This window comes from Trichophyton verrucosum (assembly GCF_000151505.1).
Source record: "Trichophyton verrucosum HKI 0517 chromosome Unknown contig00188_1.f1.exp, whole genome shotgun sequence".
NCBI classification, from domain to species: Eukaryota; Fungi; Ascomycota; class Eurotiomycetes; order Onygenales; family Arthrodermataceae; genus Trichophyton; species Trichophyton verrucosum.
Window position 1 is genome coordinate 25,367 of NW_003315534.1, and position 14,817 is coordinate 40,183.

Sequence of the window (14,817 nt, forward strand, 5' to 3'; positions counted from 1 at the left end):
CCCAATATCACCAGCATTAATGCCCTGGACACAGCCATTGGGACCCCACAGCAGCGCCAGCGACCTCGAGGATCCTGCTGTGCGCCCTACAGGAGCCCCCTCGACGCTGTGGCTGTTGATTCCAGCAGCTCTTAGCTAACTTAACTATATCCAGCACGCACCCCCTTCGGTCCATTAGTTATCTCCCTCGCCCCAGAGCCTGCAGACAAGCCCCCTGCAGCAGCGCGATCGATCTCGTCTTCATCTTGCGACTATAGCCGCCGTGGGGACAGCCGGGGGCGAACAAGTGTGCTGGGCGCTTCGAGGATCGGGCGGCGGTCTCCTGACAACGATAAAGGGGAGCAGAACAAGCCACGCATAAACTAGACATACCTCCTGGAGAGGTACGCTGGACGGTCGGATAAAGACGTGAACAAGATGGAGAGCGTGAATATATCGGAACTTGTCGAACGGCTGGGGAGCGACGAGGATGCAGTGCGCAAGATGGCTGTGTTCAAGCTGCAGTCGAACATAGGGGACCCTTCGTTCGCGGACATCTTCATCGCAGAGGGAGGACTGACCAAGCTGAAGTATCTCTCGCTGACGGCCTCGGGGAACACGCTCGCATACAGCCTGACCTCGTTTGCGAGGCTGCTGGAAGTCGACAAGGGATGGGAGTTTGTACAGACCGATCTAATCGAGAGAGTACGTTTTGTGTTGAACACCCCCTGAATATATATATGTATGGATAAAGGGATAGGGCACGAGTTACTGACCAGTCTGCTGTAGATTGTCCAGCTTATCGTCACTCACCCGCTTGTTAATATCCTTCGAGGCGCAATGTCTATACTCGTTTCCATCGTGTCGCACCCTCATACCTCTGGCCGCGCCTCGGTGCCAGGCATGTTTGGCTTCCAGGCCCTCAAACCAGCCATTGCCATCCACCCACAGTTCCTCGAGATGCTAGTCAGGAGACTGTCGTCTGCCGACCACGCTCTATGCGCCAATGCGCTGCAACTGATCAATTCGCTGATGAGAGACTCGATATCAAACCAAGGAGAGAACGAATGGCCCAAGTTTATCAAGCGGCTACAGGATCTAGGTGTCATTCGCGCGGTGTATGTGCTTATGCAGGGGAGCGCGCTGCAGGATCTAGCCCACCCGCTCATCGAGTTTCAGTCCCTTACAAAACTCCTACTACGGAAATGGAGAGAGGTACCCGTTGAACTGGAGAGATCAGAGCACCGTAGGGCGCTAAAGGGGATCCACCTGGCTAGCAATCCCGAGCGATCAGAGAAGGATTCCGCTGGTGCGAAGGAAAAGGATGCTGCTGCTGATCCCAAAGCTGGAGACGGTGTTACTCTGCCTCAAAAGTCGTCTAAAAGGCACCATCCTTACAAATGGCGCCGGCTTGGATTCGAATCTGAAAGCCCCCAGTGGGAGTTCCAGGAGATGGGATTCCTGGGCATGATGGATTTGACTGATTATGTCCGGAGATACCAAGATGAATTCCAGAAGATGCTCCTCGAGCAGTCTACTCGACCGGCCGAGCAAAGGTGTCCCATTGCTCGAGCTTCTCTGGCCGTGACATCTGTTTTATACGAGCATTTCGAAGTCGACAAGGCCGAGATAGATGATCCAAAGAGCTACCTTGCTCTCGAAGCCAAGACGAACTTTGATAAGATGTTCAAGCCCATTCTCCTTCATTGGCCTAGACTGCATGTTGCTGGTTTGCACGCATTCTTCCGACTCTGGAAATCCACCGCCGCTGAAGTCGAAGATTTCACAAAGATAGTCGAGTTGGTTCGGATACTGGTCGAGAGTGTCATTGGTGGTGCTTCGCGCACTAAAGATGTGCTGGAGGTTGAAGAGGAGATGGCCGATTTTGAGTATCAGCGCCTCAGGGAACTTCAGATGGAGCTACTAGAGCTTACATACGAAGACGTATGGGGCCAGCACCTGCACCAGGTTCGAGAGGAGCTGCATCATGAAGCACTGCAGTTCGTCAAGGAGCAGCGTGTCCGGTGTTTGTTGCAAGGCGCTTGGTTCCCAAATGCAGAGTCCAGCTCGAAGGCTACGGCTGATACCAATGGAGTAACGGACAAGCGAGGAGCGTCAACGTATCATAGATACATCCAGCTATCCCATAACCGACGGTTCTTGCACTATGGAGACTTTGAATCTACAGGTGACGACTTCAAGCCCGAACTGGAGTCTCTATCTAATAAGAGTATGTCCCTATCCCCATTTTTTTAACTGACTGGTGGACACTGCTAACATGTCTTCAATTAAAAGTTGACCTGAGCATCGTATCTTCCGTGGTCTCCAACGTGTCAGCTTCCCCGGATGATTCGTCTGGCTCGACTATCAAAACGCTTCCCCATACAGCCAGCGGATCAACCAAAATCACCATTCACGGTCTGGCCAAACCCACGCCTCCGCCACAACCCCATGAATCGCCGATTATCAGAACTGAGACCAGGGATACTGAATACCCCGATGACGACAAACAAGCCCAGAATGAAGTCGTGCTGCTCACACTCTACCCTCAGTCACACAGCATAGCATCCGAATGGCTGGACGGCCTACTCATGATCCTCAACCAACAACCCATAACGGCAGAAACAAACAAGCTAATCAACCTGATCAGCAACTATGGACTGAAAATCAGACTGCTAAATGTCCGCTTTGACGACGCCGCTTTTACCGGAGACTGCCCTGAAGTCCCTAGCAGGGAGGGTCTGGACGAAGACTACTATTATGATATATTTGGAGGAAACTGACCTGCTGCGGAGACGAAAAAAACCTATATACCCTTTTTCTCTATACTGTACCCTTATGCTAATGCTTGTATTTAATTTCTTTCCCTTTCTCTTGGTGTATTAGATATTGTACCCTTGACCCCCTATTATTACTTTAATTCTTCATCTATACAAAGCTTTGATATATAATAAGAGCAAACAGTGCAAACATCGAGCTCCCCATGCAAAATGCTCGAAAAAGAAACATCGCGATCTATCAAACATCCTCAAGACTCAACTTCAACCTCTCTCTCAGAAACAGCATTCTAAGGCAGATAGCCTGGTTTCATCACTCATTTTGAGACATTGAATCGTCCGCCAAAGGATGTAGCGACCGGTTCTTGGTGCTCTTTTTTTACCAGCGCATCTCGCCATGGTCTCGTCCCCCCCGCGAAAGCGACAGCGGAAACACATAGTTCTCTCCTCAGACGACGAGATCGAAAGCCCAGCTCCAGCCAAGGGAAGACAGAAGCCTCAGCCTCAAGTCCAGCGGACGTATAAGGGGGAACGATCTCTGACAACCTCAAGGGCGACTTCAGCTGCGACCGCAGGCAGCAGCAATCGCAATGGGGCTCTACAACTCCCACTCTCAACTCTACCGACACGACCGTCCTCGCAGAATCTGCCTCCTCCTCCTCCCCCTCCTGAACGATCCTTGAATGACGTACTCAAGTCACCGAGTAAGGCATCCTCGGTCCATTCAACACGTACGACTCCTACATCTTCTCCAGAGAAGAAACGCAAGAACACCGCAAGGCCCAAGAAGAATACTGGGGATGAAAATATTGGACAGGCTGGTAAATCGCTACGAAGCTTCTTCCAACCAGCTACCGAGGAAGAAAGATGGAGCAGATTACAGCGGGAAAGGGAACGGGAGAAGGAAAAAGAGAGGGAAAGGCAGATGTTTCTGGAACTTGAAAATGACTTACTGGAGGATATGATTGAAGATGATGACTCTCTGGATGAGTTTCTATCACAACCGCGACAAAAGGCCAGTCAAGGTGGAACATCAAGTTTTCACGGTCACCCTGCGCTGGATCGACGGAAAAGCAATCCTCCTCCAAGTCAAAATGGAATATCAACTCTTAAACCAGAAAAGAAACCAAGATCAGGGAAAAGATTCATACTTCACACGGATAGCAATGACTCTGGAGGCTCCTCACAGTCGACTTTTGCGTCGTTCGGACCATCTTCAGCGCCAGCACAGGCAGCTGGGAAGCCGTGGGCGGAGCAATTTGCTCCGGTCAATTTGGATGAACTTGCTGTGCATAAGAGGAAAGTCGCAGATGTGCAGAATTGGTTGAACGAGGTTCTCATAGGTCGAAGTCGACGCGTAGGTAGACACCCTGTTACTTGCCGCTTCAATCTGTGTTATGACCGTGCTAACTCAGATATAGAGTATACTTGTGCTAAAGGGGCCCGCAGGCAGCGGCAAAACCACAACTATTTCATTGTTATCGAAGGCTCTCGGGTATGATATCGTAGAGTGGAGGAATTCTGCTGGAACAGAATATTCCGCTCAAGGATATACCTCTGCAGGGGCGCAGTTCGATGACTTCCTTGGCCGCGGTGAGAAGTACAATTGTCTGGAGTTAGACGGCGAAACTTCGTCGATTTCTAGTAGCAGTACCGCGTTGCAATCTTCTAAACGGCGCATAATGCTTGTGGAAGAGTTTCCTTCATCCCTTAGCCCTGGATCACCTGGGTTAACAGCATTCCGGTCTGCGCTTTTGCGCCATGCCGCCTCCTCATTCCCTTCTATTGCCGCTAGGATAGCAGCTCGTCCAACGGAAACCCCAAATACCCCAGTTGTTATCATTGTTTCTGAGACGTTACTAGGAGATGGTACTTCCCTTTCCGATAGTTTTACCGTTCATCGTCTACTAGGACCAGAGCTATCCAATCACCCGGGAGTCAGCATTATTGAATTCAACCCAATTGCACCTACATTTCTCACCAAAGCTTTGGACCTTGTGCTAAAGAAAGAAGCACGCTTATCTCACCGAAAGCGTATCCCGGGACCTGCAGTCCTCAAGCGGCTCGCAGAAATGGGAGATGTCCGCAGTGCTATTTCCTCACTAGAGTTTATCTGTCTTCAGGGCGGCGACTATGAAGGATATAGTGGAATGCTAAACAGTCGCCCGAAACGCTCGGGTAAAACCGCCGTTCCACCTACAGCAATGGAGGCGGAAACTCTTCAAATGGTTACTCAGAGGGAGGCCAGTCTGGGGATTTTCCACGCGGTTGGTAAAATAATGTACAATAAAAGGGAGGAACCGAGCCCTGCGCCTCCAGCGCGCACTGGTTTACGAGCTAGGAAACCCCCTTCACAACTTGGAGATCACCATGACCTAGTGTCTCAAGTTTCTGTTGAGGACCTAATTAACGAAACCGGAACAGATATCCAGACTTTTTTGTCTGCATTGCATGAAAATTATCCTCCATCTTGTCATGGCGATTTATTCACCGAATCCTTGGATGACTGTTCAGAACAACTTTCTGCTGCAGATATCCTGGGAATTGGAAATCGTCGGAATGCCCAATCAACCCGAGGGATTGGGTCTGGACGCGTTGCATTCCAAGGAGCCGGAACTGGAATCGATATACTACGTCAGGATGAAATTAGCTTCCAGGTTGCTTCGCGAGGGCTCTTATATCATCTTCCTTATCCAGTCAACAGACGCGGGCCGGATGCGCATAAAATGTTCTACCCTTCCTCAATAAAGCTATGGCGACAAGCTGAAGAAGTGGATGGGCTAATTGCCCTTTGGATGCAACGTATAACAACAGGCTGTACAGATATAAGCACTACTGATACAGTGCCTCAGCGGACCGAAGGGGTTGAATCTTGGGGAATCCGTGCTCGTGCTCGGCAGCCACACACTCAGAAAGAAAGTGGGCCTAGCAGCCAGGGCATGACAAGGTGCATGATATCTCGTGATGAAGTCGTCTTGGAGCGGCTTCCTTATATGAGACTTATATCCAAAGACATCACTGAACGAAAGGAAATAGAAAGAGTAACGCAACCCAAGGGCATGATAAGGCGGAGCCAAGAAGTTGAAGAGGATGATTTTCAACCTGGCCATAATACCCCTTCTGTTCCAACTATAGGTCCTTTTAACAAAAATCGAGTGTGGCAACCAACACTGGCCACATCCAGTATTACAGGCTTACCTGCTGTTGAACAAGGGGTGGATAAACTCATTCTGAGCGATGATGATATTGAGGATGATTAAGCCCTTTTTGTTGTTTCTGTGCGTCCCCTCAAGGACATGATATATAAGCTTTTAATAGAAATTTTGGATGCATTATGCCCTACTACCAGTGCTCACTTCATCTCGATTATATGATAAATTTCCGACCTTTATGCAGCTGGTAAACCGCCCAACCTGAGGCTCAGGAACCTCGGAGATAAGATCAAGATCTGAAGATAAGATAAGATAAGATGATAAGTTTTTCCGTTCCCGTTATCTTAAAAATGCGACCTCAAGACACCGAAGCGATAACCGATGCAATAACCCTGAATGTGTCACTCAAATAGTCACTGTATATGGGCAGAATTTATTCTAGCAGGTATGAAGGGTGTCGGGCCATTAGAATCTCCTCTTGTACCGTTCATTATCCTAACCGCAGCCAATCACCCAGGTTAATTCCTTCACCGTAGGCAGCCCATGACTGGAAGGCGAGAAGAACCGCAGGGTTCTCAATTAAATCGCCGATCCAATGCCGTGCCAGGTTCTACGACACTTGAAAAAACTACCAAACGAAACGATGTAGCGAAATCGCAATCATTGGGTAGGAAGGACCATAACCCGACCGCTGTGGCATCTGCGATTGTGCAATCAACAGTGCCTGCCTGGCTGAATATTGTGATTATCACGGCATTCATATTCGGAGGATGTTGCTCAAACGTATGTCAAATTTGCTGCTTGTGTATTCAATTTCAGGCGCTAACAGGAAGATAGGTGTTTGCCCTTGAGGCTCTGATACAGTGAGTTGCCTTGGAGATGAACCAAGTCACTATAGATTTCGAATGCTGATATTTGGGCTATCATTTGTAGAGATGACCCTAACCATGGTATGTAAGGCTCTACTTCCTTGTCAATACGTGCAGGTACCAATAATATGAAATAGGGACCCTTATTACCTTCGCACAATTTGTGATCATCGCACTCCTTACACTTCCGACTATCCTGTCTCCCGCCGCTGGACTCAAATCTCTCTTCATTTCGAAACCAGCCATCCCTTTGAAATCATGGGCTATATACACTGCATTTTTTATGTCGGTGAACTTACTCAATAATGCTGCATTTATCTTCAAGATTTCAGTGCCTCTTCACATCATTGTTAGAAGCGGTGGTCCGGTTGCTTCAATGGTTGTCGGATATCTATACAACTCAAGGAGATACACACCCATGCAAGTTATCTCGGTTACAATTCTGTCGGCAGGTGTTGTAGCCGCAGCCATTGCCGATGCAAGCGCAAAAGGTAAATCCTTGGATCTTGGGCTGGCGGCTAGCGAAGGGTCTTCTCTGTTTATGACCTTAGCAGGGTTTATGATTCTTGGACTGGCAATGGTATTAGCTGCCTTCCAGGGAGTATATGCGGATTGGTTATACCAGAAATATGGCCGCGACAACTGGCGAGAGGGCTTGTTCTATTCACATGCCTTGTCCATACCATTTTTACTTCCTTCATATCCTCAGCTATACCCTCAGTTGAAATCTCTACTAGCGTCCGCATCTGTCAGCAGTGTTATCAAAGCTAGCTCCGCTACTGCGTCTACTTCCGAAAGCCCATCCCAACAATTCCTCGCACCGGTGATGCCGCTCTTACATCTTCTGGCCAGCCACCCATCGACACAGCCCATACTTTCCATGGTCCCGATCAAAATATCCTATCTTCTTCTTAACGGATTGACGCAATACCTTTGCATTCGTGGCGTTTATCTTCTATCGGCAAAGACATCCTCTCTAACTGTGGTTATTGTGCTGAACATCCGCAAGCTCGTGTCATTGATTCTTTCTGTGTATCTTTTTGGCAATGTCCTTACATTTGGGGTACTTGCTGGTGCCATATTAGTGTTCCTAGGCGGTGGAATATACGCCTATGAAGGAGCAAGATTGAGAAGACAGCAGTCCAAAGATAAGAACACATAGACATATAGATTTTAGCAGCCGTGTGAATATCAAGGCTCCACAAATGATTTCTTGCTCCTCAACTTCAATCTTCTTTTCTTTTGTCACTAGAAGCACCGCTATCACCGTCCAAATATATATCTCGTTCCATCGGTTTATATAGATCGAGGAACCTTGGAAGCTAAACAGTCACGTGTCACTGCTTGCTGCTGGCAACCTTTGGAGCCAGAAACTCCCAAACGTCAACAAGAAGACATCAAACTTGGTGAAATTCCTTATATACCCTTCAACCAAGGCTAGCGGTATAGCAACATCAGATTCATACCAATATATATATAAGATACCCCTTACCGTGTTAATGTTCTTGTGAGCACATCATACTGGCCCAACACTATCAGGCAGACGGTTGAGGCGAGGATGTGTATCATGGATATATATACTGGCACCCTAGTCACTCTAATACTAGCCAATGTGGCCCTCGCATCCTATCGTATCAACGATAATGAAGGAAGAGCAAGCCTGCGGGAACTGACCAGCAGCGTTTCTGGGTTATTCAGGGGTCAAGCTCATGATCGGCAGAATAGCAAAGGACTTGCCCTGATTTTTCTTCCTGTTTATGTGCTTGCAATGGCTTCAGACTGGATGCAGGTTGGATACCATTTCTCATTTAACTCTCTCGACACAACCCTAATAAGGCTGCCTTGCGTTTGAATAACACTCTGACCAAGGGCCATACTCATACAGGGCCCCTATTTCTTCCCGTTATACAAAGAAACTCTTCAGCTGCATGACCATATCATTGCAACCCTCTTTGCCACAGGGTTCATATCTGGAGCATTCAGTGCCTCATTCGTTGGCAAGCTTGCTGATGTTTTTGGGCGTCGAAAAGCCTGCCTCGCATTCTGTGTGATATACAGCCTATCCTGTATCATGACAGTTTCATCCTCGAATATCCTTATTCTGTTCCTTGGGCGAGTCCTCGGTGGTATAGGGACGACTCTCCTCTTCACTGTTTTCGAGGCTTGGCTTGTTGCTGAATTTCACCAAAGGAAGGCCGCGAGCGATTCGACAGAGCTAAACCAGCTATTAGGAACGATGACTGTCCTGAGTGGAATGGTTGCAGTGTTATCTGGGCTTCTGAGCAATTACCTAGTCTCAATCACGGGCTCAAGAAGAGCCCCGTTCCTTGCAAGTCCTGTCTGCCTCTTACTAGCCTCTTTGCTGATTATAGGGACATGGGTACGTATTGACACCTTATCGTAATAGCAGAATAAAAGCTTATATTGGGCCATTATTTAGAACGAGAATTATCTCGGTGATTGTGATAACTCGGGGTCGGAGGCTGCCGAAGGGCGACGTACTCAGCTATCGACGATAATCAAGGGCAAGTGCTTAATGTCTACCATAAAATAACTATATAACTGACTCTCGGGCTAAAGATACCCGCACTATGGTACTAGGATTCATCACAATGATATCTGAGGGTTCCATGTATCTTTTCGTCGTTTTTTGGTCGCCTGCGATTATTTCGGCCAGCAAAGATGATGATATCCCTGGTAGTCCGCCATTCGGGGTTATTTTTGCTAGCTTCATGACTGCCATGATGCTAGGGTCTCAGATATCATCTCAGCTGATGGTCTCACCTCCTTCGCGGGAGGACTCATCGCCAACTCCTTCATTGTCGTCATCATCATCATCATCATCTACAGAGCCACAAAACCCTCCTTCTTACGATTTTAATCGCATCAGTGTGTCCAGATCCTCTTGTTTGCTTACTATCCTTTTATTTTTAGGAAGCATGAGCCTGACATGTGCCGTGGTATTCCCAACCACGCTGCTCACACTCTGGGCATTCTGCGTCTATGAATTCAGCATTGGGTTATATTATCCAAACATGGGTGTACTGAAAAGCGTCTTAATCCATGACAAGGATCGAGCCGGGGTATATGCTTTATTTCGATTGCCGCTGAACTGCTTTGTTGTTGCCGGCCTGGCCTTCACTACAGAAGGTGAGACATGCGTTCCAGGCTGATCATTCAGTCAACGAGTCCATACTCCGTACACGTTTCAAGATATCGTTGCTAACAAATAATACCGAGAAAGGCGGAGGATACAGAAACAAGGTCTTCATGACTTGCAGTATTTTGCTGCTAGTCGCAATGGTGGTCTCTCATTTACTGCTTCGAAGGCCTTGATATCTTTGGCCAGGCAATGATCCATGCCTGCGCCACTTTAAGGTCTCAACAGCAGTTTAGATGTAAATGAGACACGCATACCAGGGGGATCGTAGTATGCACAACTGAATCTCCTATTCTGGACCGGGCTATTTTTAGCAGTGATGCTGGCAATCTGGACGTTCTGGATACATGTCTGATAATGAGCTGCAATATGCACTGGAAGCGCCCAACATTTCTTCTCAGCTTCGGGCCCTGTGATTCGTGATAGTTTTCAATGGTTTGAAACCGCGGCAAGCCATAAACAAAACTGACAGGTTATTCCCGTTTCATCGGGTGTTTGAAGCACAGCCAGTTTGTATTTATGGCAAGCTGCGGGAGGAGCAGCAGCATGTAACCCTGCAGCCGCGATTCCAGCAGCTCTTCCAATCGAATCTTGGAAACTATCTGTACATCCCGGGCCGATCAGTGCCGCTGCCCATGCGACCAATGCGCTCTGCCACCTTTGTTTGGGCTGCATTGCCGATCTGCAAGCCAACCCACGTCATTGGCGACCGATATCCCCAGCACAGCTGCTCCAAGCCTCGCCGGATTTGAATGAGGGGGTACAATTCGATTCGGAGGTTGTATTGCTAAGCGCCTTTGGAGGATGGAGGTTGTACTCCGTGGGAAGGGCTGTCTCGGAGAGCTCTGAGACACAACTGCGGATTCGAAGCAGGTAACCGTCCAGCCTTCGCTCCTTTACCCTCTATTGACTGCAGTGCTTGCTTTTTCTCTCTGTGAAACCTCGGGGCGTTGATACTCGCCCAACAGATGACCGGCGGCTCGACGGGCGTATGAGCAGAGTCAGCACCGATACTTTGGCAGCAGTGCTCTTCCGGCAAGGCATAAATAGAAGACGACTTCCTGCTCTTCTCTGGCTCTGATCAGATACAACAACCAAAATCCCAAACAATCAAGACCATCTTCTCCCTGCTCAACACAAAAGACCATTCTTTAAACAAAACAGCCTCCTTCAGAGCAATAATGCAGTTCTCCAAGATTGTGGCTTTGGCCCTTGCCGTCATCCCCGCCTCTTTCGCCGCTCCAGTTGATAAACAACCATTGGTAGGAACACAGCTTATATCCAACACTTTCTGTCGAAGTACCTTCTAACTTGAATTATATAGGCAACCATTTACAAACTAGCCAATTTTGAGGGATATATGCAGGCCGTCGAAAACCCGGGGATCTGCTCTTATATGATCCCAGACCAGTATGTTCAACTTCCCTCCCAGCACTTATATGTCATCCACCAAGGCTCACATATTATAGCAACAACCCTATCGGATCCTTGAAAGTTGCTACGGGGACCACTTGTCAGCTCTATGCGTAAGTCCTGCCCTTCTAGGATATATACAAACAGGCCCAGTATCCTAACACATATCTATAGAACCCGCGGCTGCGGTGGAGACCCAATAAGCGAAGCCACTTCTGACCGAGAAGACCTCGTAAAGGAGGGCATCGTGGCCTATGCTGTTACTTGCTCTTAATTGCAATTCAATTTCAGCTGCATTATCAAGCGATCTAGATTTGTGCTTGCCATTGTCTTCTTGCCGTTTTTGTGTATCCTCAAGGACTTAATATTAATGCATTAATGAACACTTTCCGCTTTATAGCAAGCCATCTCCCCCCTTTTTCTGAGGTATTACTTGGTACAGCATGCCTCCTCCATACATATTAACCCAGGGTATATGTGGTGATATTTAGCTATACAATACAAAGCAAACTGATAGCTTCTTTGCCCTAGGCGGGGATGCAGGGATTCTTAGCCGGCTTTGACCCTAAGTTCAAGCCCATTCATATCCTTTCCCATCTGGATTAAAGTAGAGAGCTATAGCCATGCTACTCTAACCAGAGGCACGATGCTAGTTAAACAATTAGTTATCAACCTCTTAGAGACCTTGAAACTTGGGGCGTGTTAAAATCCTTAAGCATCAAAGTGTCTCTATAGAAAATGTTCTCAGTAAAGAGAGCTTTGATATACCGTCAACCGTTTTGAAGTACGTAATTCACAGAGAGCCTGGTGTAGCAACCCTGTTGTCCGAAAAAGATCGCATATCCACGAACACGATCTGCCTAGTGCACGTTAGCCCAACACATTACCTCATATAACTAGAATGTATAGGCTGCTTCTTTATAGCGGTCTGGGTCCTATAGACCCAAACTTGAATAAAAAACTGCCCATAATAGTTGATTTCGCCCGCAACACACTACCTAGACGCCAAATCTCTGGCAAAACAACTCTTCCGTCCTGTACTCCGTATGAGTTATAATAACCGACGATAATTTTCTCAGTGAAGGAGTGCTTTCGATCCCTGATCCCGGGTAACTAACTTCACAAAACCTGGTCCACATGGTTATTTGGTTAGAGAGTTAGGGTACCTCAGAGGCCCGGAGTCATACCAAATGCCGTGTTATAGAGCGTCCCGGTTGACTCTCGAGCCTCTGAACACCGCATTCAATCCACCTTTCCACGGATTGGAAGCAATGGTCATCAGTTTTAGCTGCCGGGGAATCAGCGGCAGACAGGATGATCCACATATCAGCCGTATATCAAAGCCTATTAATCCCGGGATCAAGCTCATGACGGCTCGTATAAACTGACCAAAATGCACACTGTGTACTCCGTATCATCGCCATGATCAACGATCTCGAGTCCATCTTAAGGGAGATCACCGTGACTTAAGATTCTCGCATCGAAGCAAAAAAATTCCTGGTTGAATTTGTCTATTTATCCGTACATTTCCCGTAACCCATCGTTAAAGACCCGACAACTTTTGCCTTGTCTCCAAAAAGAAAAAAAGAAAAACCGAGTATCAAATGGAAAAAAATGGAGACGTTTAGAACCTTAACCAATCGCATAAATGCAAGCAAAAAATACCCATAAAACTTTTCCTGCTCCTTACTCAATTGCGGAGACTCCACCGGCCTGGAGGACAGGGTTGACCTCTTCATCCTGCCACTTGAGTTTGAACTCTTGCCCAAGTTCCTTCTTCACGGCTGCCTGCACGGCTTCGAGAACATTTGCAAAAACTCCGAAATTGGCGGGATTGTTGGTGTCGTTCTCACCTCCCTTGAAGACGCCAGTGCGGACCAAACATGTATTCCAGCCGTACATATTGCCGCCGCAGATGTCCGACTGAGGGTTGTCGCCAACCATGTAGATGTTCTTGGGCAGGGTGTGTTCATTGTGGATTTCCTTCATCCATTGCTGCATGACGGTGTCTGCGTACTTGTATGTTGCAAGCTCTGGCTTTCCGTATACAACACGCTCCAGGTCTCCGCCTGTTAGTGTCTTGTATTGGGACTCGATGGCAATGCGGAAGGCTCCTTGAGTCAAACGGGGAAGGGCGTGCTCAGTAGGGAAGACTATATCTCCCTGAGAGAAGTAGATTGGAATCTGGTTGGCAAGAGGGTTCTTTGCCTTCGTCTTTAGGCGGCCATTTTCACTGAGGAGGAGATCCAGGATTATTTGCATATCGGTTTGGTAATCTCTAGAGTCGGCAAATACCATGATGGCATCGAAGTTCAAATTGTCGAAGTCGCGTATCTTGGCTTGTTTAACCTCCTCCTCTGATAGCTGGCTCCAGGGGGAGATGGTAGGATCCCATGCCTGGATGTCCTTGGTATGGACAACAGTCTTGAATCCATAGTCTTCGGCTACTTGTCGGACCTTGAATCCCTCACCGCCACAAACCAGGACGGTGTCATAATATTCTGACAGTGCCTGCATGGGAGTGTGAGACTGGATGAACTGCTCGGTGGAAATTGGTGATTTGAGGATCCCAGAGAGCTCGTCCACTCGGGCACTCTCGGTCTTACCCCCACCATTGGTCAGCAATATGTATGGCAGTTTGATTCCGAGTTCGTTGTCTCCATTCAACACCTCCATTACTCTGGCGGCCTCCGGGATAAGTTTCTTGCCGTGGACCAGGACGCCATCAATATCGAAAGCAAATGCCATGTTCTTGGCTGCTTCGACTTTTTCCTTTGCCATGTCCTGGATCTGTGAAGCAAGCACATCTCGCTTGAGGCTTGCGGGGTCTCGAGAGCCGGACAGTCTCGAAGCTCGTGGGGATTTGGGGATGGGCAGAGCCATTCCAAAAGAATTGCGGGACCCCCGTCTATCCTGAAACGAAGGGGATAGGCTGAGGTTATGCATGAGAGAGCCTGCATCGCTGATCGAACTTCTCAATGCTCTCACTTCAATTGCGTTGCCTTGGTCAGACGGAATGCTGAGTTGCCCTCGTTTAACGGCACTATCCCTCCTCGACCATTCGGTGTCCTGCTGAGGTTGAGACATGGCTGTGGTGGTTGTAGAGAAACGTTGAGCAGGAGAAAGAGGTAATGGTGGAAAGGTTATAGGTGTAGATACTTCCAAGCGGGAAGTATTTGAATCAAGAGTGACTGGTAGTGAAAGAAAGACCCAGCTCAGTCAGATTTTTGGATATCAATTGTAGGCGGGGCCAGCATTTATATATCCAATTCGAATAAGGAAACTTGTCAAGGGCTTGTCCGAAATTCGTGCGGAGGAGAAAAGTCAGAGACTTCTTTCCCTCGGAGATCTTCACAGGCGGTAGTCTCATAAACATTATTGCAAACCATTGCAATGGTTCAAAACGACGATTGCATGTCATAATGTGACGTTATGTGGCAACCAAAGGTTCTGATTGGACCCAAACA

General features: G+C 48.0%; 6 protein-coding genes across 6 annotated transcripts; 5 read left to right on the top strand and 1 right to left on the bottom strand.

Moving 5' to 3' along the window:
• Positions 1 to 417: 417 nt before the first annotated feature.
• Positions 418 to 2,762, top strand: TRV_01933 (uncharacterized protein; the record flags this gene model as incomplete). The annotated part of the gene is made up of 3 exons (XM_003023837.1): positions 418 to 684; positions 769 to 2,209; positions 2,275 to 2,762. 3 exons carry the CDS (start codon positions 418 to 420, stop codon positions 2,760 to 2,762), a joined length of 2,196 nt encoding a protein of 731 aa, XP_003023883.1.
• Positions 2,763 to 3,153: 391 nt separating this feature from the next.
• TRV_01934 (cell cycle checkpoint protein Rad17, putative) lies at positions 3,154 to 6,016 on the top strand (the record flags this gene model as incomplete). Its single annotated transcript, XM_003023838.1, has 2 exons — positions 3,154 to 4,113; positions 4,178 to 6,016. The coding sequence occupies 2 exons, from the start codon at positions 3,154 to 3,156 to the stop codon at positions 6,014 to 6,016; spliced, it is 2,799 nt and encodes a 932-aa protein (XP_003023884.1).
• A 435-nt stretch (positions 6,017 to 6,451) lies between these two features.
• Positions 6,452 to 7,939, top strand: TRV_01935 (uncharacterized protein; the record flags this gene model as incomplete). The annotated part of the gene is made up of 3 exons (XM_003023839.1): positions 6,452 to 6,691; positions 6,807 to 6,858; positions 6,915 to 7,939. 3 exons carry the CDS (start codon positions 6,452 to 6,454, stop codon positions 7,937 to 7,939), a joined length of 1,317 nt encoding a protein of 438 aa, XP_003023885.1.
• Positions 7,940 to 8,344: 405 nt separating this feature from the next.
• TRV_01936 (uncharacterized protein) lies at positions 8,345 to 9,181 on the top strand (the record flags this gene model as incomplete). Its single annotated transcript, XM_003023840.1, has 2 exons — positions 8,345 to 8,566; positions 8,663 to 9,181. 2 exons carry the CDS (start codon positions 8,345 to 8,347, stop codon positions 9,179 to 9,181), a joined length of 741 nt encoding a protein of 246 aa, XP_003023886.1.
• A 208-nt stretch (positions 9,182 to 9,389) lies between these two features.
• Positions 9,390 to 9,950, top strand: TRV_01937 (uncharacterized protein; the record flags this gene model as incomplete). Its single annotated transcript, XM_003023841.1, has 1 exon — positions 9,390 to 9,950. One exon carries the CDS (start codon positions 9,390 to 9,392, stop codon positions 9,948 to 9,950), a length of 561 nt encoding a protein of 186 aa, XP_003023887.1.
• Positions 9,951 to 13,036: 3,086 nt separating this feature from the next.
• Positions 13,037 to 14,437, bottom strand: TRV_01938 (uncharacterized protein; the record flags this gene model as incomplete). The annotated part of the gene is made up of 1 exon (XM_003023842.1): positions 13,037 to 14,437. The coding sequence occupies one exon, from the start codon at positions 14,435 to 14,437 to the stop codon at positions 13,037 to 13,039; it is 1,401 nt and encodes a 466-aa protein (XP_003023888.1).
• Positions 14,438 to 14,817: the final 380 nt, after the last annotated feature.